At 38.3% G+C, this 25,907-nt stretch overlaps 1 protein-coding gene across 2 annotated transcripts in view; it reads right to left on the bottom strand.

The window, feature by feature from the left end:
- The window catches only part of Zfhx4 (zinc finger homeobox 4), a 193,657-nt gene that overhangs the window by 6,038 nt on the left and 161,712 nt on the right, over positions 1-25,907 (bottom strand). For both annotated transcript variants that reach the window (XM_069990945.1, XM_069990946.1), the window contains exons 6-10: positions 16,929-17,045; positions 10,058-10,191; positions 9,667-9,867; positions 8,826-8,943; positions 2,902-8,313 (exon numbers count right to left, since the gene is read on the bottom strand). In XM_069990945.1, the coding sequence (XP_069847046.1) occupies positions 2,902-8,313; positions 8,826-8,943; positions 9,667-9,867; positions 10,058-10,191; positions 16,929-17,045 (5,982 nt within the window). The remainder of the gene's footprint in view (positions 1-2,901; positions 8,314-8,825; positions 8,944-9,666; positions 9,868-10,057; positions 10,192-16,928; positions 17,046-25,907) is intronic.

Raw genomic sequence — 25,907 nt, 5'->3', positions numbered from 1 at the left:
AAAATGAAGAAATTTACTTGATAAAAAAATACATTAGGAAGATGATAATAGAATGGTAGAGAACCCATTCTACTCCATGAACTGGTTCAAAATGATTACAGCCAGGAATGTGGGCATTCATCCTCTTAGATGGAGCCCCACTGATCACTACACCATGATAACGTTTTAAATCCCACACAAATAGGTAGAAGTGTTCTCTGTCTCTGTCTTTGTCTCTTTCTCTTTGGCTGGTCCCAGGGCTTGAACCTCAGGGCCTGGGCACTGTCCTTGAGCATTTATACTCAAGGGTAGTATTTTACCATTTGAGCCACAGCTCTGGCTCTTTGGTTGTTAATTAGAGCTAAGTGTGTCATGAACGTTCCTGTTTAGGCTGGCTCTGGACTGCAATCCTCAGATCTCACTCCTGAGTAGTGAGGATTACAGGTATGAGCCACTGGTGTCCAGCTGGTGCTTTTCTCTGTACAACTTCTTGGCTAGTTTGGTCTCTGATTTAATAAAGCAACAGATGAACTGTTGAGTTCCTTGTTACTTGGTGTGTTTCAAGATTCTCCTAGTCATGAAGGCCTACCTCCAACAGCTCAGTAATGCTGATAATTGCAAAGAAGATCTATATTTCAGGGAAAGATATAAATTATATTAAGTAGAGTGAAGGAAACATTTATTCAAATATTTCATAAATAACTTTACTCTCTCATTTTCTTTCATAAAGGCCATCAAAGTGTCCATATTAGAGTAACAAATAAGAGCAATTGGCATAAGGACCCATTGTCCCAGGATATGCCTTTGTCCCAGCCAAGAGAATAACAAGTACTGTGACCATCACTGACAGGGATGATAAAACAATCATTATCAATCAATAGTAATTTATAGAACAAAGGCATAGATATTTCGATTGTTTCTGCCTATGTAAAGTATTTTTAAAGCCCTCTTTTTACAAAATAGATCACAGAGTTCTTCCACATAATTCAGGGTTTTTTTATTGATTAATAATCACAGTGCTATACAAAGTGGGACTATAAAGTAATTAGACTAACATTAGATGAAAAGAAAATCCTCTATTGTTTTATTATTTTTAAAGTGCTTCCTTTAATTTAACTACACTATAACATAAAATACATAATTATAGTTATAATAATTAGGTCTGTCAGTTATCAGACAATTTATCCAAAACTACTTTCGGATGAAAAGGGAGTTGGTGTTGCAACTAAAAGAAAGGTTATGGCAGATGTCCGTGGTCAAGTTCTTTCTTAGGTGAGACATCATTCCACTTTTCTCAAAAGCCCACAAACCATTTAGAACAGAAAAGTGGGTGGGCAGAGGCAGAGGAACTTGGTATTATTGTTTCTCTGCCTCCCACGCTTTAAGGTACAAAAGGGGTAAGTTCTTAAGATCACAATGGCCACTGTTGCCTCTTGTCAAAGGAGGATGAAGCTGAAAGCTTTGAAATGTATGTCAAAATGCAATTGCGAAAAAATGAAAAAAAGTTTTCCTCAGTTTTTAGTAACTTTTGTAGGTAAACATGATTAGTGTTAGATAGCTAAATGCTAGATAGCTCTCTTTAGAAGGCCAAATTTCTTCTTTTAAAAAGAAACAAAAATCACTGATAAAAAAACTTACTTAAAGAAATTATAGCCCAGGCATGTTCCTGTAATGCCAGATACTTGGGAGGCTGAGAATGGGATGAGGGTAGTTTGAAGCCAATCCTGTTAAAGTTATTGAGGTCTCATCTCAACCAATGAGTCAGGTTATTATGAACCTCCAACCCTATATAACAGGGAGGTGTAAATAGTAGGATCATGGTCCACTCGGATCATGGTCCACTCTGGTCCATGAAAAAGAAACTAAACAAAACAAAAATTCCTTATCAAAAAAAATAAAAGAAAAAAAAAACTTGGAAGCAAAAAGGGATGGAGCATAGTTCAAATAGTAGAGCATAGGTGTGAGGCCCAAAGTTCAAATCCTAGTATCATCAAAACAACAAATTCCCAAAGAGAGAAGAGGAAATTACAAGATAACTACATTGTTTATATATATATATATATATATATAGTTATATATGTATGTATATGTATATAATATACATATATAGTTATGTATCTTAACTGCATAAATTGTATTTTTCTGTATAATTCTGTATAATTTTATTATGCCTTAATTATAAACCTTAGCCAGGAGAAACAGCAGCAGGGCATGGAGTAATAATGCACTATGAGCTTCTGAGTTTATTTAAATAACAAGTAGCAAGAAAAATCAAGAAGCTTAGAAAATCAAAATTATATAACAATACTGTTCCACATTATCACAGAAATCATATATTTAGTCATTAAAGTTGAAACACAAGCTTTACTACCTGCTAGGTGCACTGTGGGTAGATATCTGTAACTATAGAACCCTTAACTTTTGGAATTTATAGGGTAGAAGCAGGGAACAAACAGACAAGAAACAAAATCAAAATTAAATATCTTGGCCCTCGGAAAGAACATACTTTAAAACATCAGCAAGTGCATTGTTCCAATATTTCACTTTCTCGATATTCATACCAAATATTGTGCTACACATTTGTGTTGAAAGGCATTTGAAACCTGTATTAGAGTAGAATGTAAAAATAATATTTCTAAGATGCCAAGATGCAATAATAAATCAATCCATTTGTGAGAATCTGTTCTGCTATCTAATCTTGATTTTCTGCATAAATTTGGGTAGACAATTCCTGATTATTATAGATAATCTTTATATATATATACATATACATATGTATGTATTCATATATATATATATATCAAAATAATTATTCGTTTCAGTGGTTAAAAAGAAATCAAAATGCACAGTCGTCTTGGTTACATGTGTTGGGTGTCTAATGATGCCAAATTAACTAGGGAGATTTTCATTTTGGTGACTTACTGTTTGAATTCTGTGGAAATCCAGGCAAGGAGGATGGACCGTTCATTCCAGGGAGAAGCACTGGCGGAAGGCCTGGGAGTCCTGGATAAGATGCCGGCAGGCTAATGCCATGGAGGGAACTGCTGTCCATTATGCCTGGCTGCTGTACTGTTAATCCAAGCACGTCTGAAGCTTTCTTTATACGATCAAGTTCTTGCTGGGCCATCAGCTGCCGAACAGTGGTTGGAGCTAGATAATCTTTCTCCCGATCCAGTTGACTGCCCACTGTCTCCCTCACTTTTGAAATGTGCTGTTTGGAGAAAATATGATCTCTGATGGACAAGCGGGCAGAATACTTCACCCCACAGAGGGTGCACTCGGGTTTGGTGCCTTCCGTTCCACTTTGATTGATCATGAAAGGCTTCCCTATGTTAATTTTAAACTTCTTTTCCTTGGCCCTGGCGTTTTGAAACCACACCTGAACCACACGTTTGGGCAGACCAATCTCATTCCCCAGCATTTCACATTCTTGCATGGTTGGAGTTCGGTAGTCACTAAAACAAGCTTTGAGAACCTTAAGTTGAAGGTTGCTCATCTGGGTCCGGAACCGCTTGTGGCCGGGCCGATCGTTACTTTTGGATTTAAAAGGGTTGCCAGATCCAAATGGGTTGGGTGAGCTGGGATCGGCTATGCTCGATGTTTCGCTGCGGTCGGCATTGTCATCTGGGTCATCTGTGATATAGAAGCTTTGGTCGTGGTCACCATCTTTATCATTGAAAGGGATGGATGGACTCGTGAGAGAAAAGAGAAACTTGTCATCACAGACCTCTGGGGTGGGTGTGGTTGCTGGTTTTGGCAAAGCGTCAAGACCTTTGGGGTCTTTAGGAGACAGAGCTGGTTTCACCTCTCCGGAACTTCCGGTGGTGCTTTCCATCTCTGCATTTCCTTCATCACCAGTGGTGGCATCACTAATGGCTGTATTAATGGACGAAGTCTCATCAAAGTCAGTTTTATTTTGATCATACCCAGCCTCAGCGGGAGGGGCGTTCAAGTTCTCTACATCCTCAGGACATTCTGCTTTAAAAGAAGAAGGGCTTAAGAGATTCTTCGGTGATAGCTCTGCTGTTTTACTCACAGGCGTGGACACGGTGGAAGCCAGTTCATTCTCACTTGAGAGATCAATTTTAGTTAATGGCAAAGACGGATAATCAAAATAGATGTATTTCTGTGGACTCTCTCCCCCATCCTCTGTGGCTATTAAAGGGCTGGGTGGCAAACTGTAGCCTGCCTGCTTGCCTTCATTCCAGTGCCTAGAGCGAATGTGGCTTTCCAAAGCCGACTTGGCTTTGAAGAGGGCTCTGCAGAAGGGACATCGCTTATGAGATTGTGCCGGACCCACCGCTCGGAATTGTCCTTTCCTTTCCCGCGCTCTTGTGTTCTGGAACCACACTTGCACAACTCTTTTCTTCAGCCCGACTTCACGTGCAATATGGTCGAGCATTTTTCTGGTAGGATTAGAATCCAGTAAGTATTTCTCGTAGAGTATTTCCAGTTGCTCTGGGGTAATGGTTGTTCTCAAGCGTTTATCTCGGTGTTGATCTTCACCACTATTCCCTCCCTCTTTCTCACTGCAATTGTTGTCTTCTTTCTCATCCAGTTTCCTTTTGAGGGATGCAGCCACAGTGGCGGGAGCCCCGGTGTGGGAGGAAGCGGTCTGCGGTGGCATTTGTGTGAGAGAGCTGCTCAGCAGCTGTCCGGTCATCAGAGGATTGTTGGGGTCGAATATCATGTATGGCATGTCCATGGGCCTTTCCAAGAATGGAGAGTGAAGGAATTGGTTTTGGGCAGCAAGGAAATGCATGTGCTGGTGCTCCTGCCAAAGTTCCAGAGTTGGGAAGGCAACCGTACACTGGTCACATTGGTATTGGAGTAACTGTGGAGGTAGACTGTTCTGGAGAGAAGTCATGGTAATTTGCAAGGGACTGGAAGGGACAGGAGTTTGAGAAGTGGAGGGAGGTCTTCCAACAAGTTGGGGCTGTTTCAGTGGCTGTGGCTGGGGCTGGGACTGGGCTGTGGACGTTTGTGGTGGGTCTGAGGAAGTCGATGTTGACTGCAAGGCTGGTTTGGTGCCTTGAGGAGGGGGAGAGGGGTCACTCTGCTTTGGCTTTTCTGTGGGATAATCAGGTTTTGGAGACGTCTTCTCAGGTTCTGGTTTGGGTGATGGAATCAGAGGCGTGCTTGTCCCAGAGCCAGAACTTGCTGCAGGGGCAGCGGTGTTTTTGGCTATGTCTGTTTGTCCAGATACAGTGCAATGCTTGTACACCACTTGATCCGTGGCATCCATGGAGTCTTCCGTTTGGCTTTCATCTTGGGCTTCATCATCTTCATCCTTATAGCACTGCTTTTTTTGATGTGTGATCAAGTCAAAGATTCTGGGGAACACCACATTGCACTTTTTACATTGGTACTGCATATTGCTTGTTCGAATGTACCGTTCATTTGTGAGTTCTCTCTTTTCGTTATCTTTAGCTTCTGCTTGATTCTCATAGCTCTTCCGTGCTTTCTGACGAGCATTCTGGAACCATACAACAATAACCCGAGTGGGCAGGTTGAGAACAGTAGAGAGTTGTTCTATTTCATCATCTTTTGGGTAGGCATTTGTGTCAAAAAAGTCTTGTAGGACCCTAAGCTGGTAGTCAGTAAACCTCGTTCTAGAAGACCTTTTACTGAATGATGCATCTGATTTGTAATGTTCTAAAGAGGCGGGTTGTGGGTCAATTCTGATGTCTTCTAAAACAGTTATAGGAGGGTTGCTGAAGTTGTACGGTGAATCCTTATTTCTCTGTCTTTCCTTAAAAAGTGTATTTCGAAACCAGTGTTTGATAACTTTTTGAGAGAGGCCAGATTTCTCTGCCATTTCTTGGATCTGCTCTTCACTGGGAGAATTATTGATGTCAAAATAAGCTCTCAGGATTTTTAGCTGATCATCTGTAATTCTTGTCCGTGGCCGTTTGAACTGAGAATGCCTTAGGAAGTTGGGGTCTAACCCCAGCTGCTGCTGGCAGAGCTGGGTGAGATCAGCGGAGAGCGCATCCATCTGTGGCAGCTGCAGGGCGAGCTGGGGTGGAAGTGCAGGGTGCTGCACGGGCTGCATCATGATGGAAGGGAAGAGAGGAAGGTCAAGAGACACAGGCAGCTGGACCTGGGGGGGAGCTGAAGGCGGAGGCGGTGGAGGAGGAGGTGGGGGTGGAGGAGGAGGTGGAGGTGGTGGAGGAGTTGGTGGTGGAGCTTGCAGAGGAGTTGAAACTGTGTTAGAGATTTTAACAGGACCCATGGAAGCGGGCTGTGGGGGTGCTGGTGGGAGGGGAGGGGGTGGAGGTGGTGGAGGTGGTGTTTCCGGGGAGGATGGAGAAATTGGATAAAGCTTGTCATAGGCCTCCCTGTATTGACGAGCAAATTTTTCTAGCGCTCCATATGGGAAAAATTGTCCGTGTACGTGTTCTTGATGACTCTTCAAAATAAGAACGTTGGAAAACAATTTACCACACGTTCCGCATTCCAGTTTGTCCGTGTTTTCACCCTCTCCACTTTTGCCCTTCTTCTGCACCTTTTGCCTATTTTCATTATACTGAATGACCAGTTCAAAACCAAAGTTTTCCAGTAATGCTTTGGCTGCATTTCCCCTGGCCCCTGAAGCTATGCGGGGTGGAGGGATGGATGGTTCCGAAGACTTCTGCTTCTTTGTGTCTTTGCCTTCTTTGAGGCCTTCGCCTTCATTTGTCAATTCTTGCTTTGGTTTTTCTTGCTTTTCAGCAACCTCTTCTGCCTCCTTATAAGATGGCATGTCTTTCATTACCTGGCAGTCATTACTGGCTAGGTTACTTTGCTCTTGTTTCAATAATTTGCTTGTTTGTTGTTGTTGTTGTTGTTGTTGCTGCTGCTGCTGCTGCTGTTTTTGAGGCTGTAGCTGGGGCTGAGTGGCTTGATACTGTTGTGCTTGTTGCTGAAGAATTTGCAGCTGGGTTTGGCCAACGTGATGTTGAGTTTGAATCTGCTGCTTCAGATCTTCAAGCAAGGAGCCAGCCATTCCGGTCATGCCTGGCATACCAAAGGTGGCAGAGCCAGGTAAGCCCAGATCTGGCCCCAAGCTAAACTCTGTCCCAGGTATGTAGAAGGGAAAGAGAAACTGAGGTTGCTGAAACTGCAGGAGTGCTTCTGGGGTCATTGGAAAATGAGGCAAGAAGGCTGGGTTTAGAAACTGTGGCTGAAAGAACGCAGCTTGCTGCTGTAGCTCATGTTGTAGTTGCATCTGGATTTGTGCTGGTGACTGCGGTGGGTGATGGGGAGGTTGAGCAGAGATCAACTCAGGGGTTTGCTTTTTGTTTAATTCTTTGGCATCTAAGTGGGTATCTTTGCTGTTGCCTGTGGTTAAACCCATGGAATCTAACATCCCTTGGCCAGGACTAGTCACATTGGCTGTGAGGTTGTGCCCACCAGCTGCTACGGGCCCACTTGGCTCCAGCTTTGCAGCTCTGGCCTTCGTCTGGTGGAGCACAGACCTCATGTGGATCTCCAAGGTCGAGCTTTGGCTGTAGGCAACATTGCAGATGTTGCACTTGTAGGGTTTGTTGTCTGTGTTGCTGTTGGTTTCCTGCGGGACAGGACTGGAGGCTTCCTGCAAAACCTTTTTCAACTTATGCAGATGAGACACTGAATTATAATGAACCAAGAGAATGTTCTTTTGGGTGAATGACTCTTTACACACTGTACATTTATAGGGACGAGATGGATCCAGGAATTTTTCCATGGTAAAATTGGGCCCTTTTCTAAAAGGTAGGGTCCGCTTTGGTTCAGAGCCCAACTCATCTGGAATAGAGCTACTGTCACTTCCTACAGGACTTGCCTTCCCCTCATGGTCCACCTCATACTCTCTCTCCATATCCTGCTCTAGGCCATGGTCATCCTGAACCATGGCTTCATTCTCTGCCCAGAGTTCACCATTCACGGGCAAGGAGGCATACAGCTGTTGAAGTTCAGCCTCACTCAGTTCAGGATGGCCCGCTTCCAAGTGTTTTTTTAAAGCCTGGAATGTACGGAAGCTGCGCTGGCACAGATTACACATCGTCGCGGCCCGAATCGCGTGATACTGGGAATGTATCTGAAGCTTCTGCATAGTTTTAAAAGCCAAGCTACAATGGTTGCAGCGATACTTATAAACATGGCGGTCAGAAACAGAGAGCGGTTGTCTTTTGGGCTGTTCGGTGAGTTGATCTTGCAGTGTGTCGGGGATTTTCACCTCCTTGCTGCTAGTTTTGTTCCATTCTGACAATTCGGTGGGTTCTTTAGCTGGTTTTTGCTCCTCGCTTTTTATTTCCACACTAGCCTTGGAATCTTCAAGACCTGCCATACTTTTGTCATCCATGGGGCTTTCTCCTGTTAGAAGAATGCAGAAACATCACTTCAGAAAGTAAGAAAACTCACTGCTTAAATGTCATTCAATACTGTTAATGGGAGCCCGCAAAGATTTCTACTTAAAAAAAAAAAGAAGACAAAAACAAAAAGCTTATTTGAGAGAGTCACAAGCCCTGGGCTGTGTGCTAAGGATGTAAAACCAGAAATCATCTTGAAAGTTTTAAGTATGCAGAAGAAAATAAGCCAAAATTAAATAAATATGTTGCAGTCAACAAGATACCAAGGGTCATAATCTTGGTATTCATATATAGAACACATAGAATATTCTTGTCCATCTAACCTTTAGGTTGTCCTCCATGGACAGACAGAGACCAGAGGCTAAATACTCCCTGAAAATGCCATATGTTTTTCCTTCATGGGGAAAAACAAATAACAACAGAAAAAGCCAACTGTTTGAAAATAATAACCTGGGAACAATGCCACACAGGCAGTTCGTAAGGGCTTTCTCTGTAGATCAGGATACGCTGGCATACCTGAATATTTCCCAGAGGCCTCAGCTGTCATGGCTGCAGGGGTGTCGCGCTCCGACTTCTCAGAGGCAGCCGCGGGCAGGAGCATGCTGTTTGGCATCATCACATCAGGGACCGGCACCTTTGACAACCAAAGGAGGTCCATGTTAATAGTGCTCCACCAATCATAAACTCTGTTACAACTTGAAGTGGGCAGTAGGATTTACATTTCTCTAGCCAAAGCAGCCACAACCAAACTGTCAATATTATTATACTGTGTGCGGTGTTTTAACGCTTCAAACCTTTTGTAGGTCCATTTTCTGTGTTAACAACCAAAGAACTTAGACGCTCAAGATGCTTAAGTAAGTCATTTTACTAACATCATAGATATAAAAGAGATTGAAAATGTCTCTCTATAAAATTATGCTTTATACCATAAATTTTTTTCTTTTTTTCTTTTTTTTTTGGGTTCGGTCGTGGGGCCTGAACTCTGGGCCTGGGCGCTGTCCCTCAGCTCTTCAGTTCAAGGCTAGTGCTCTACAACTTGAGCCACAGCACCACTTCTGGCTTTTTTCTTTTTGTTTATGTGGTGCTGAGGAATCGAACCCAGGGCCTCAGGCATGCAAGGCAAACGCTCTACCACTGAGCCAACTTCCCAGCCCTATATCATAATTTTTAAATCATAATTTTCCTAAAAGCAAGAGATGACAAATGTGTCCAGAATGTGACTTCTGTGCCAAAGCCAATTTAATAAAAAATAGAACTTGAAGTAGAAATAAACTTCTATTGACCCACAATTGCAAATCTGTTATTGTTAACTTTACACACATTGTGTCACACATGCATCCATATGTGCCATGCTTACTGTCATAAGCAGCTTTTCCACACAGTCTGGAGACACACTGTGCAGATGTGTCAGATGCAACTGGAGGTGCATTTTGTTGCTGAGGACATCCTGGCAGAGAGGACAGCAGATGACCGGCTGCACCGAGTGCTGAGATAGGACATGCATCTGGATCCGACTCTGATCCCTACTGTTGTAGTTACAATAAGGACACTGATAGAACTGGAAAAGATTAAATAAACATGGTCACCAGTAGGTAATGGCCTCTCATAGCTTCAGAATGTTAGACGTGATACCAGATGTTAATCACATTACTAATTATCAAAATGTATTTTAAAAATACAGAACCTTTTGAACTGAGAGGTTATCAGAAGCAAATAAACAAAAAGCAAAGGGACAATAACATCTTTACCTGTTCATGACAGAATTTGTTGTCCTCTGTAGGTTTTGACCTTTTGGTTGCAACATCCTCTTCTTTTGCCAGCAAAAGAGGCTGAGTGCCCCCTGCCACACTGACCTTTAGCTCCTTCTCTGGTGTGATTATTCCTGATTCCCCCCCAAAAAAGGACAAGTCAATTAATAAACACAATGTCACAATAAAAAATATTAGGCACTTCAAATAACTGTAACTAAAAAATCCACACTCATTGAAAGTAAGTCGTCAAGCTAAACTTAAACTGTAAAAGCATACTTCTTTGTGTTCACTGGGTAGACTTTATAAATATATTTTAAAATGTACTCCTGTCTGGTGTTTAGATAACCTTAGGTGGCCTTGAAAGGTTCATCAATAACATGTGCTCTCTAGTGCCTTGAATGCCTTTATCACATTAAAGCAAATCTACTCCCATTCACAAATACTAACTTAGAAATTCATTATTTGCTTCAAGTCTAATGACCTCTTCTAAATTCTTGAGTGCTGAGATTTAGAATTCTAAGGAGAGATGACTACTTATAAAATGGTAGCCCAAATAATAGTTTAAGCCATGGATAGATATACAAAACAAAAGGATTTAAAAATTAACCATTTTTGCTGCTGTGATTAGTGATATACTCTTGGCTGTGGTTGTTTAGACATGTAACAATATAGTACAAATCTCAGGAAGACAATTGCTTTATGAGGTTAATCCAAATATTTGATACTAAAGATGATTTAAATTTTGGCCTAAATGAGCAATGTAATGTGTAGGACCCTCATACACATCAAAGAAAACAGAACAATTTTAATTTCCCAGAGAATTCTTTCCAGGATCCATTTGCACAATAATCTCCTCTGCAAGGCTGAATATTACAGCGATATTGGGTAGGCATGTCACACACATCTCACGACAAACACAAAACCTCATTTACCAGCCATTCCAATCTCATCATCGCACGGCATCATCCGACCTTTTTTCTGCTGTTTATTATGAGTATTTCTAATTTTAACTTTCAATTTTCACCATCTTCCAGTCAATTTGCAACTAAATTATTTCCAGGGTGAGGACACTATCGCTGGACAACTGGGTGCAAATACATCTTGAAATGCAATGAAGCTAAACCATTGATTGCTATCAGGCCCTGTGTAAATATATAGTCCAGGCATAATCTGATTGTATGCTGCGCATGAAGATTTATCTTGATTTTTTTTCTCAACTCACATACGGTTTGTATAAATGAGCAAATTGTACCTTATTGCAAAATAACCCAGTTTTAATTTAAAAATAAGGTCAAGGATGTTATGGAAACAAAATGAAAATGAACAAGAAGAAATCTATTTTATTCCTGCCCTGGATAGGGGTGAATATTTTATTTCATAGAAATGAGTTCAGTAATTTTAAATTCAGAAAGAAATTTTAAAGAAAGTGATCCTAATGAAACTAAATTTTTAAAATGAAATGACATAATAGCAATGATTTTATTTTCCTAGAGGATACAGAATTAAAACTTAATGCTAAACAGATTACCACAATATTAATTTCTCAATTTATAAACACTAGATTTTGTTAGAATTTATACATATTGTCTTCCCATATGCCCTAAAATGTAAAATTTACAAGTAACCAAAAAATAAATTACAATTGTATTTAATAAATTTAAATTTGAAATAAACTTGCAAGTTTAATTATACTAATTAAAAAAGTATTTAATAAATTTAAATTTGAAATAAACTTGCAAGTTTAATTATACTAATTAAAAAAGTATTTGTTTTCCAAAAATGTGCTCAAAGAAGGAATGCTTATCTCAAAAATAAACTCAAAATTAAAATTCATTTTACTTTGTCAAAATTACAATATGTACTTTATATTACAGCTTTAAAAAAATCTCAAAAACATTTAGGTAAGCAATTTAGTATTCAATATTTGCAAATAAATTTTACTATGTAATATGTAAGGTCAAGTTGTACAAAATTATTTTTATTAAATCAGTCCATCAGTTGCCTTCTTTGTTATATTTTTCTTGGAAAGCTCTCATTGCTGGGTGCCAGTGACTTACACCTGTAATCCTAGTGACTCAAGTTGCTGATATCTGAGGATCTCAATTCAAAGCCAGCCCAGACAGGAAAGTCAGTTCTCACAGACTCCAATTAACCCCCCAAAAAGCTGAAAGTGGAATGGTGGCTTAAGTGGTAGAGCTCTAGCCTTGAGCAAAATAACTCAGAGACAGTGCCCATGCCCTGTATTCAGGATCAGCACTAAATAGGATAGGTAGATAGATAGATAGATAGATAGATAGATAAATAGATAGATAGATAGACAGACAGATAAATAGTTTTTCAAAAAATTTCTCATTAATGAGTAGTAATATGTCCCCTAAAGAGATTAATACCATGTTCTATTCTCTTACCACATTTATGTTCATGGTACAACTGGAAGACACCAAATAAGTTGATTCAGTTCTCTATTCCATCAAAGATTGTCACATACAAGTTGAAAAATAATTTTAATGATGTGTTATTTGAAGGTGCTTTGGGGTCTTCAAAATAAAATAAGCTTTCCAGAAACTTGCAACTAGTAAATGTTAACCCATGATCCTCTTTCTGTAAACACATATGATTTGCTAGGCCCAGGTAGCTTATGCCTGCATTCTTAGCTACTCAGAAGGTTGAGGTTGGGAGAATCATGGTTTGAGGTCAGCCTGTAGTAAAGCCCATGAGACTTGGCCTTCAAAGAAATAACAAAAATCCAGACTAATAATGTGGCACAAGTGGTAGAGCTTCAGCCAGACAAGTAAGCAGAACGATTATGAGGTCCTCTAAGTTCAAACCACAGTATGGTCATACAAAGAGAAAAAAAAAACCATAATAATGCGTATCTTCTTCTAATACTATAAAGGATAAAAAACAACACTGGATTCAACATTTAAAATGTGTTCCTAAGCCTATACACTAGTGTGTGTTTGTTGTTTCATGCATGGTAATAATACATGTTGACTTATTTTTAATGCATATCATTTTAAATCAAAATATAGTAGTGATTTTGATATTGAACAAAGAAAGTAAGTGTAAAGTTTTACAGCCACTACACTGCAATGGCTTTTGACTATAGTATAAACACTGACCTAATGTGTCAGGTTCAATGTTTCTTACTAACTGACTTAGTTAGTTAAACAATGATAGTCACATAAATGGGGAGATTCCCAAAGACCCTTTCATTTTAAATCGAGAAGTTACAAAGTTACAAATTAGGATTAGGCACCAGGGAAAAGTGAACCACTGATTAAAAAAATACTGAGATGTAGAATTGTGTGACCAACATAGACACCTGCGGATGAGGGGGTCACCAACATTATTTTTAAAGACACTGCAGTTTTATGTTTGCATCTCTTTTATACAAAAGGGGTGCTGTCTCAAGTTTAATATCATTAAACCTTACTAAATTATAGGAAACCAACTCCTTTGACTGGATTTTCTAATCTTGGAAATGTCCCTACTTAAAGAAAGGTCAACTAATTTTAGGAAGGTTTTGATTAAGTATTGTGATTATTCATATTTTCTATCTGCAACTTCATCTGAAATGAGGTCTGTTACCATAAGTCAAAAAAAGAAGGAAATAGGATCCTAATTTATTTTGTATCATTAAGGACACCACCATATTATCAAAGAACAATACAATTTTAATGAATTTTAACTGCAAAATAAAGTCTAATTACAAATAAGTACTGCCAAATAGATAAGCCAATGATTATCCCTCAGCTATAGGATTATTTAACTTGCATGAGATTGCTAATATAAAAATGACAGAATTCATTGCATTTCAGATGCCGCCTACTTAATAACTCTCAATCCGTAAAATACAGAAGGTTGTAAAATGGTTTATACTCATAACAAGTGAGGAAAATCCAATAACACACATGTTAAAGCAAACCTTTAAAACACAATAAAACAAAATACTGAGTTATTATCTATGAATCAATATAATTGATAAAATTTGAATACTATAAAGCTTGAATATAACAGGTTATTTAATTCTAAATACTTCTAAATTATAATTACCAGTACAGTATTCTTTCTAACGAGACTAGAATGAAAAGATAATTTTAATTGAAATAATGAAGGTTAATTTCCATCTTTCCTCATGTTTACTCCCTTATTAAAAAAGTGGTCCCCTTAGCCACAGCAGAGACATATTACATTTTCAATGCAAATGTATTAATCTGGATAAACTATATTAATTCTTGCACTGCACTGAGCTATAATTTGGATTATAATTAATCTAAAGTGGCACTAGATTTAAATGACAATATAAATGAAGCATTAGGAGGCTTTTTTATTATGAATGAATATTCAACAATTATAACTTGCATATTGCTAAGTCTCATTTTGAATGCTCTGGTCCTACAAACTAGTATCAGCAGTGCAGCACAACAGTACACAGAGATTCTGTGCTCTTCCTAACACTGTGCTGATTCCTTCATGTCTAAAAAAAAGTGAGATCAAACTGTTTTCTCATCCAACATGGAGATAGTGATTACATTAGTGATTACTTTGTAAGTTTGCAAATATTTTGACAATTATATCTGAAATAAGAAAAATAAAAAATATATATTGTCATGCTTGCTTTATACGTTGGCAAACACCTGTGACAATTAGAACTTATATAAGAATATATATATATATATATATATATATCTTGTGTGGGTGTATGTGTGTGGTATGTGGTTATCTAAAAAATAGACATATTTACAAGGGAAAAACCCATGTAATAATTTTTACTCTATCAAGGCAGACTTTAGGAGAAAACTTTGTTAAAAGTTCATGTCCATTTTCAATAACCAGAACTGTTTGAAAGGCTGAGAGTTTTCAAGGCTAAATAGTTACATCTCAGCATTGGCTTTTAGACAGTCCTTGATTAGAGCTCATTTTTACCCTATACCTGGGGAGGCATTTTATGGGGATGAAATTTGATTTAAATAACCACCATTACGCAATGGTCTTTCCTCTCATAGACATAAGTCCTGTCAGTATGGTACAATTAGGCACGAAGGAAGGACAATAACTCATCAGGTCATTAGGGAGCTATTGAGCTCATTACTTATTCAGAGCACTAAACTGCACTGGTGGAGCCAGAGCCCCTGCATCTGGGATATGTTTCAAGCAAGACTCCATCTTCACTGGTAAGAAAAGATTGTTCTTCAAAAGATCCAAGATTCCATACTTTACAAGACACTATTAGCTATCACCAAGCATAATGATCTGTATCTAAATATTATATGGACTTTTATGGACGCCACTGTGATGTGTTTTACACATTCTTCTTCTGAAGAAGAGGGTAATGTTGTAGTGTGTCGTGAAATATATATCTGATGTCAGGCCAAATCCTACCCAACTTGAACTAATCAACATCTTAGTCTTGATGAGGTTCATCATAGAGTGCACAGGCTGAATACCTTGCTATTTGCAGCCCTATTTAAGTGAGGTTTAGATGGTATTGCACTATCTTTGACAATAATTGATCACTAGGTACTTCCAATTCCAAGTCTGTCATCCCAGAAACAAGCCTACTAATACACTGCTACAGCATCACTTTGGAGATTTAGCTTTAGGCTCCAAACTAAACTTAGACCCTCTTTGTTTAAGTCAAATTAGAATCATATGTTAGACACTATAACCTAGAAGCAAATACAATGGTGCTTTTCTCACTGGATTCCTATATGAAATTTAGCTTGAACAGTGTGGGAAAAGAGCATGGAACCTCCTTAGATAAATTTTGAAGGAAATTAAAAACTCAGATATGCCAAGACTGAATTACAAATAGGGGATAATTCAAATAAACTTGTATGGAGCAAACTAATATATTTTGCACAACCCAATATCTTCATAGTGAATACAAGCTTCTTTACGTGTGGCTGTCACTGGAATGCAAGGAAAAGATAAATGACTACCTGAAACTAATAGGCTTGAACCCGTTTCAGCATTTCTTCTGCTCCAATGAGTCCAACATAATAAAACTAGGTATAGCGTGCAGCAAAAGTAGCCAATGTAATATTCATTGCGACCATAGATTTCCATCTCATACATACAAAGCATGGATGTAGCCATATATTTGCCAAATCAAACACAGAAAAAGCCTTAGGTATCCAGACCAGATGCTGGCCTAGGGTTTGTTTGTGCACAAGTAAATGTCATGACACTAAGGTTTGTTTTCAAAGACAGTAGCTTTCATTACTGGGATTTGTCTATTCTTGAAGATCAAAATTACCCAGCACCTAATCCCTTTTCAATGATATTTCCTCTTTCTTAGGCTGAATCATCTGTAAACTTTTTTGCTGGATTTTGTTTGAAATGCCTCAAATAGATGCCCTTAAAAAGGGCAAATTCCTTAGTGTAAATTGAAAATGAAAAGGAGGGAAAAAATAGCATTTTTTAGGGTTATATAGTCTGGGAAAGAGGTATATATGATTGAATGACAAAATTCAAGTGATATCTAATCCTGTGCTTATGAAAAATTAATATGCCATCAGAGGAATCACAAGTATAGCTAAGATTAATGAAAGGCGCTTAAAAAATTACAAGCACACAAACTGATTTGATTAAAAAATAATCTCACTGGTCGTCCTGTAATATTCTTCAACTTATCCACATCTATTCTGTCAGATGGTTATGATTAAAAATAGGTCAATGGGAGGCTACTGATAGAAATCACATGCAAAATGTACATGGAATGAATAGTAGTAGGAATGCTCAGACAGTTGAAAATGAATAAAAGCTTTTAATAAGCTTTTTGTGGGAGAGAGTAAAGGAGAGGATGATTGCAAGGAAAGGATAGCAACAGGAAAAAGAAAGGTCAAAGAGTCTAGTATCTTACCAGAGTCTTTACTGGAGTTCTTGCCTTCACTATTGTCTTTTTCATTTGGGTCTTTCTCCTCATCCTCAGCCACTGCCATGGGCTTGCTAGCTCCTTCTGTCTCCTCACTTTGTTCTTCTGTTAGGAGAAGCAGGCCAGTCAGTAGAATGGAAAATGTCCCCAAATGTACATTCACATAAACTGTCTGTCTACATAAAACCTAATTACAAATGGTCTGCAGATACATGTGTTCATTTATGCAAAAGTTTATACCAGTACATGCTACTACCTTACTGAGGCAAATTTGTAGCGAAAGCAATTTCATCTGCATCTATGAGAACATGAATCTATGTGAAATTATTACCAAATAAATTAACTTTTAGTATAGATTAAGAGGGAAAAGAAGACAATATTGGCTCAAAGGCAATTCTGTAATTTCTTTTGTTGTTTTTAGTTATTATGATTCTTCAGTAGTTGTAAAAGGGAGTTTCTATTCAACATGTCAATTTGTAAGTACAATGCATCTTAGTTGATGTCATCTCTTCCATCATTCTCTCCTATCTCTTCTATGCCCACCCATCCCTTCAATTTACTTTAATCCATTTTCACATATATATGTTGAATATTATGACTGCATTTGCCCATCCATTTTCTTACCATTTGTCTACTCTGTCCTTTTAACCTAACCCTCACTCCTCACTAAGAAGGAAAACAAAATAAACCAAAAAAACATGTTCCAGCTTCTTTGTATTGTTTTTCCAAAGAGTTGCACCATTGAAACTATAACATGGACCCTCTTCTGTGGACTTGAGTGAGTGTTAGAACAAACCATGTTCTTAGAAAACATTCCTGAGAAATTGTATAAATAACAAGGAGTTAAATAAAAGACAGGTGTTTCTCCTGCCTTTAGACCCCTACATCTTAGACAAGTTCTTTAAATTTGTGCTAGAGGAAGATTTAAAAACTTCAGCTACACTGAAGTATTTTTTTTAACTTAGGGGAAGCTATCCACAGCCTAGGACATAACAAGGTATATTTCTACAACTGCATCACGCCACACCTCATTCACGGGTTCACACCAGCTAGATTACATGGAAATCCTCATAGTAACTCAAACCTATTTAATTATTCTGTAAATCTTAGCTATGCCACTGCTGGTGGATTAATCTGTTTATGCAGTTAGCCTCTATGCTGGGGCTGTGCAGCACTAATCCGTGAAAGGCCCACTGTTCTCTTTCATCCTGCGATCATTTGTCTCTCAGTGTGCTGATGTCACATTTTAATGAATTTTTAGCAATCTGAGTAATGCCAGATAACCAGACTTGCAACTCCCCACAGCCCAGCATGCTGTTTTCATTGCAGCACACACACACTCTCTCTCTCTCTCTCTCTCTCTCTCTCTCTCTCTCTCTCTCTCTCTCTCTCTCTCTCTCTCTCTCTCTCACACACACACACACACACACACACACACACACACACACACATAAAAATCAAATTCCCCAGTTCAGGTAGGAATTACATAAATTAGGAGAGGAAGGTAAAATGGGATTTGAAGCACCAGGCTTCTCAATTTCATAAAATCTTTAATGACCATATAAATTAACCCTGGAAAGGCAAAAGGTCATTGAGACCCCATTTGCATACACTCTTCTATTTGCTTTTGATAAGCAGAGCTTTTATGCAGAGAACATGATACAATTAACCCTTCAATAACCATACAAAATGCTGCTATGGATATTTTAAGTGTCAAGCATTAACTGAAAATTACACACTGAATAAAATTTTCATTGCAAATGCTAAAGTGATTGAAAGGGGAAATCGTGGCCCTCTCCACACCCCATGTTTTATTAATAACATTCTGACAGCAGAATGAAATATCCACTGTCATATATAGCAGCTGAGCACAAAAAAAATCTCTTTAAAGTCTCACTTGCCAGCCATGCATCGCCCTCTGTGATCAGGAAAACAACAGAGGAGATAGTTCTCAGTCCCATAGGAAACTCCAGAAAGCTACAGGGAAAACAAGGACCTCAATACATTCAAAGTGAGAGTTTGGTTCAACTGAGCATACTCCAAGACAACCTACAAATCATTTTATTCCAGTTTTTTTTCCCTTTTGCACAAAAGCAGAGAGGGGACCCTTGTTTAAGTAGTCAGTCATCTGTGGGTTTCAGGAATGTTTCCTGTTTGGTAAAACACACATGGAAATTTTACATTAAGAAGGCAGAAAGAAAAAAAGCTTCTGAGTGTAGCCTGCATTCACCCATCAGTGACAATTACTGTTCAAACACAGGCTTTCTCTTCCCAACCCTGGGCCCAGCTGGTGGGTATAGTGGCTGACACAGGTTTGGGAGTCTGGAAGGCTGTGATCATGACTAGATTAGGATATGTCCCTGCCCAGTGCACACACGTGGGGCAATATCCAGTGTCAGGCCCATGGCAATTACTTTTTGACTCATTCTGGGGAAGGAAAGCAAGATCTCTTAGAGTAGATTTACTGGACCTTTTCCCCCAGGGCTGGAAAATGAAGTGTCATAGTGGCTACTGAGCATCCTTATCTGGAAGGGACATAAAATTGTAAGGGCTATCACAACTCACATTAATAAAACATTATGTGTCAGGAGAAGAAAAAGAAAATTATGAAGACCCTAAAAGAAAAGGTACAGTCTAATCTCGTTCTCATCCGAAAGATTGTGCAAGGTCTTCTTCTTCATTTTCTGGTATGTGTTTTAAGTGTGAGAGAAATTCCCAGACATATTCTCCTATACATCACTGTGGTGCCTGACCTCAGCTTGACCCTGGCAACAGTTTGAGAAATCTGAATGTGAACAAAGACTCTGTGTCCCCAGCAGGGAGAGATTGTGGGATAGACTCTCCCCATCAACCTAATCGCAAACAGCAGTTCTGAGGCCATAACTTTGCTGGGTTCCTCCAAGCCACAACTCATAACAGTTAGTGGTGGATTTGCCTCCAATGTCATGGCTTCTGGAACTCACCCCCTCCTCCTCTTTTTTCGGTTTCTCCTTTGAAGTAGGCAGGCAATTAGCTCTAATGCTCAAGCAATTCAGACCTGTTTTGTGGTTTAAAGCCAAAAGCTGTTTATTACAGGTAGGCTCTTTGGAGCCATAAGAACTTTGCAAATTTTTAATCATGCAAAAAATAATCACAAGCTAACTTCTACACACCATAAAATTTCATATAAGTTAGATAAAAGGTCACTTTCATTCTCAAAGAGAGTTTCAGAAATAATTTGGACATTCATTATATAAATAGTCTGTTGAGTAAAGAATACTAATGCTCAGAAACCACTTTTTCTTGGAAAGCTGGAGGTTAGGATTTGAAGTTAAGGAAATGATTGGCTGTATTCTAATTTTCAAGTACCACATTTCTTTTCCTCAGTTATAAAATGCCATAAAATGTAAAATGTTTGTAGGGAAAAAGCAAGTCCCATTAAATATATTAAAGGAATATCTTAGAACTGAGAAGTACATAAATTGTATCTAAAAATACATAAATTACAAAATAAAGATGCTATGGTAGTTTTCATTTTCATCAGCATGTCTTTTCTGCTATATTACCTGCAGCAATAGTAAAAATATTACAAGATTTTTCATTTAGAGCATGTGTGTGTGTGTGTGTGTGTGTGTGTGTGTGTGTGTGTGTGTGTGTGTGTGTGTGTGTGTGTGTGTGTGTTGCTACTGGGGCTTGTGCTACCACTTGAGTCATATCTCCATTTCCAGCTTTTTGCTGATTAATTGGAGGTGAGAGTCCCTCAGGTCTTACCCATCCCTCTTGGCTTTGAAGGTGTGAGCCCCTGACATAGGGTTCCTATGTGCATCTTTTTTGTGCCAGTCCTGGGGCATGATATCAGGGCCTGGGCTCTGTCCCTGAGCTTTTTTTGCTCAAGGCTAGTACTCTACTATTTGAGCCACAGATCCTCTTCTGGCTTTTTGGGGGAGATAGGTGTGTGGAGGAGGGTTAATTGGAGATTAAAATCTCATGGGCTTTCTTGTCCAGGCTGGCTTCAACCACTGTGCTCATATCTCAGCCTCTTGAGTAGCTAGGAGTGTAGACATGAGTCACTGGCACCCAGCTTGCAAATGCATTTTTAATGATCCTTTTGACTCATGGATACGGAAAACAGACTACCTATTTGTAGGTTAACTTTTACAACGTGTATGCAATTAAGCTTAAAATATGCATTAATTTCCAAAAGAGAAAACTCCAAATTTTCAGACAAATGACATTTTTGTTTTGAAATGTCCCACAATAATAGAAAGAAGGAAAAATGCTGTCTTCTTACACCCCAGAAATATGGTCCAATTAACATCCCACAGAATTTTTAACATGCCTGAAATGGCAATGTTGTAAGTTACTATACACCCACGTATCAACTATATCTAAAAGTGTTTGAATTATTAGCTTGGAATATTTTCAGTTAAATAATAAAAGTAATTGGAAAGAGACTACCAATTTATCTTACAAGTTATAATATACAATTTCTAAGCAAATCCAGTTCATCTCTCTATTGTAAGTACCAGCTAACTGTGCTCCTTGTTTCAATATACAATTAAGGTTGTGAACCCTTCTTCTGAATGTTCTGTGAAACCATTACATACTATATTTTTAATTGACAGGTAATAATTGTGCTTGCCTATAGGGTATGGTATGATCACTTGATGCGTGTATAATTATGTAATTTATGCATATGTAAAGTATAATGATCAAATCAGAACAAATAGCATTTCTATGTCCATAAGCATTTATAATTTCTTTGTGTTAGGGACTCTCATAGTCTTTTTTTTCCCAATTCTTTTATAAAGTATAAAGCCACCCTACCATGTTTAGAACACTAGGACTTATTCTCTACCTGCATTGTGGTACCCATTTTTCCATCTTTCCCCTATCCCATCCCCTAGTGACTGTTGTCCTATTCTCTTCCATGATATGAACTTATTTAGCATCTATGTAAGTAGAATATATTGTGCACTTTTCAAGCCTTCAGAGTGATTATATAAAGAAGCAGTAGCAGACAGTAACTAAAACATCTCCAGTTTTATGTATTGATCATCTCTATTCAATGCTCTTGGCTTGTGAGAATTGTCTCTTGGAGTTACCCATCTTTTCCTTGTCCAGTCCCACACCACTCAAAATTTATTCTCCATCTAGGCTGCAATGCTTGGTAAGAAATGTATGCATTATCCTGCCCATGTAATTGTAGCCCCTCTGTACAGTATGTTCTCAAATAAAATAAAATACAATTAAAAAAAATTTATTCTCCATCTAATCTACTTAAATCTTTTGATGGCTTCAATCACATAAAAAGAAAAGGCTCAACCTCATTGGTATGTGTGTGTATAATAAAAACATTTCTGTGATATCAGATCCTTATCTGCACCCTAGTCTCATCTTGTCCGGTAACTAATATTTGAAAACAATTTCTTAAGCTTTAGAGAATCAGAATCACTCAGAAGACATTCTGAAACAAGGGTTACTGGGCCCCACCTGTACCTTTTCTGATTTAGTTAGGTGTGCGCATTTTCATCTCTTATAAGTTCCAACTGATAAGTATGCTTCTGATGCAGGTCACATTTCGTAACCACTGTTGAGGAAATACCAAATAGTTTGCAATGCTTTCTTGCTTAAAGTTCATTCTATTACATTTTCTTTTCTTATCTATAACCATTTTTCTTCAGTGAATAAACCCTACTTTTTCCTATCCAGCTTGAGGAATATCAGTTTCAACATTTGAAACTTGAACATACTTATATGTACAATTATAAATTTGCTATGAGATAATTTGTGAAACTCAGCAAAGAGGCTAGTAAACATGATTTTTGAAAAGTGTCATTGTATTCATAATAGTAGCAGTAGTAGTGTTCTGTTTTCTTCTCCCAGAAGTTTTTTTTTTTAATTAACTTCCATTTAAGATTTATATGGATGTTTCTTTCTTTTTTCCTGTGCGTTGATGGGAAACAATACCATTGTATGTGGAAATTATCTTTGTGTTGCTGATTTACTCTAATGCATAAACATTTTCTGAAAAGTTATTATTTTATTAATTGTTGGGTCAAAGGCTTGGGAAAATTGAATGAACTATGGTAGACAGGGAAGACAAGTTAGTTGAAACACTGAATTAAGTTTAAGAAGCAAAATTTTGGGGAAGAGTTCAGACTTTATCTTATCCCTTTATTCCCCTTTAATAAAATTTAAGAGAGGTTTGTTTTGATTTAGGTGGTGTGGATTCTTTTTTTGTTTTTAACATTTTCTCTCCACTAAGTCATTTTTCAGCTTATTGAAGTAAAGGAAAAAAGAACAAGTGAGAAAGAGCGAGAGGTGCCTCCTGTCTTTACTTATACCAATTGTTCTTCTGAAAGTCACCTATATCCTCCATGATGTGAAATCCCACATGTCTCATATTCACTGCATGTTTTTCTTCCTTTGTTCAACAGATGCTACTACTTCTTTTTCTTGGATAATCTTCCTGTCTTGGATTTTTATTGTAATCAGACTGCTGTAGTTTCGTTGTGTCTTTCTTTTTTTTTTTTTTTCCTTTTTTGTTGGTCGTGGGGCTTGAACTCTAGGCCTGGGCGCTGTCCCTCAGCTCTTCAGCTCAAGGCTAGCGCTCTACCACTTGAGCTACAGCGACACTTCCGGTTTTCTGGTGATTTATTGGAGATAGGAGTCTCACGGTCTCTCCTGCCCGGGCTGGCTTTGAAACGTGATCCTCAGATCTCAGCCTTCTGAGTGGCTAGGATTACAGGCGTGAGCCACCAGCGCCCGGCTTCGTTGTGTCTTTCTGAAAGTTTCCTCTTTCCCCTTTGCTGGGGCTTCCTCCATTATACAACATGTAAATAGTGGGGTGTCCCCAAAATTGGTATCGAATCCTATTCTCTAGATTGAATCCTATTTCTTACATGATCATGGCTTTAAATTAAATCTTTCCACTTGGATGTCTAAAAGACATGTCAAACTTAATAGGTCAGACTAATTTCTTTGATCTCTACATATGACACCATATGTCATTTTCCTCCCGTGTTCACTATTTTAGTTAACAGTAACACCATTGACCACAAAACAATCTATGACTTCTCTTTCTTCCTCGCACACATACATTTTACCAAACAGCATGTCCTACTATTTCTCCTTCCAAAATATTTGATGTGTACTTAATCCCTGCCTCATTTTTTTAAACAATTTCCTTGCTGCTATGTTTGATTTCTTCTGTCTTTATTTAAATGGTGCCTTAACTAGGAAAGACCTACTTTGCTTTAATGTTATTTATTCGGTTAAACCAAATAAAATCAAGTCGTTCTTCTGCTTGGCATGGTTAATTCTTTCATTTGGAAAAAACACATCAATTCCTATGATGCCCAAAATGATGAGACCTTGCCTATCTGGTTATTCTATCTTGCTTTGATCCTGTCCTCCTCACTCACTATTTTTTCTCCATGTTAGCTTTCTTTTTTCTCTTGGAATGTAACCTATTCCCCCCCCCCCACTTCTGTGGGGATATCCTTCCCTGGACTGTTTATAACTGGCCCCTCATTCCTATTAGACATACAAAAGTCATTTTAAACAAAAACATTTTGATTGGTTTGAGGTGAGAAAGAAAGAGTAAATTTTGTGTGTACTGGTCCTGGGCTTGAACTCATGGCCTGGACACTGTCCATGAGCTTCTTTTGTTCAAGGCTGACACTCTACCACTTAAGTCTCAGCTCCATTTCTGGCTTTTGTATGTTTTATTGGAGATAAGATTCTCATGGACTTTCCTGCTCTGGCTGGCTTTGAACTGCAATCCTCAGACCTCAGCCTCCTGAGTAATTAGGGTTACATGTGTAAGCCACTGGCAACTGGTTCTGAATTTATTCTACTTTGTTTTACAATGATCTTTCCTAGAAGGAAGTAGCACATAAAAATCACAAAAATAGTTTCATGAAGCATGCAGAGGTAAAAGTAAACTTCAGCTTGAAGCTGGAATTTTTTTTTTTTTTTGGTCCGATCGTGGGGCCTGAACTCTGGGCCTGGGTGCTATCCTCAGCCCTTTAGCTCAAGGCTAGCGCTCTACTGCTTGAGCCACAGCACCACTTCCGGATTTTTTTTCTACTTATGTGGTGCTGAGGAATCGAATCCAGGGCCTCATGCATGCAAGGCAAGCACTCTACCACTGAGCCACCTTCCCAGCCCAAAGCTGGAATTTTTAAAGAGGGAAATTTTGACTTCATATTAAAGAGATAGTATACTTTCAAAATATTTTTGAAGGTATTTCAATATACCATTATGGATTCAATTGACCTTGTGTTTTCATTTTGTCTATATATCGTCTTATTCCAATTACATGAATGTGCAACTGAGGCCATCCTTATTTAGCATAAATAACTGAGTAAAATGGGTATGTTTCATCTTAAATTATCTGGATGTAGTACAGCTCAAGTGTTTCTACCAGATTTCACACAAACACATACAAAGGCAAAGTACACAGACAGACCAGTGAATATTCTGACAAGGTGACACAAAAATCCAATGATTCTATTAATTACTGAATTGTTACAGTGAATTATTATAGTATAGAAATGTAGATATGAGGCTTTACAAAGCAGAAATTGCTTGTTCTTTTAAGAGCCTGAAGACAGTCATGTACACAAAAATGAATCTGACCCTATTAATAGCACTATTTAGAAAAATTAAGTCAAAATGAATTAACAGACTGAAAGTCAAAGCATAACTTTTAAACTCCTAGATCCTAACACAGGAAAAAGTCTTAAACATTGGAATTTGACATAACTTTTTACACTATGCCAAATGTATAAACCGTTAAAGAATTAATAAGCATGGTATCATTAAAATTAAATGTTTCTTTATGAAAGACGCTGTCAACAGAATAACAAACCATGGCCAGGAACTAGTGAATTAAGAAATACTACTTAAAGTATAAACTATGAGAACTCAATTCTTAGAAAATGAACAACACAACTAAAAATAGCTTAAGACATTGAAGGT

Source organism: Dipodomys merriami, unplaced genomic scaffold (assembly GCF_024711535.1).
Source record: "Dipodomys merriami isolate MVZ:Mamm:240054 unplaced genomic scaffold, mDipMer1.0.p SCAF_4, whole genome shotgun sequence".
Lineage (NCBI taxonomy): Eukaryota > Metazoa > Chordata > Mammalia > Rodentia > Heteromyidae > Dipodomys > Dipodomys merriami.
This window is presented reverse-complemented; position numbering and strand designations above follow the sequence as displayed.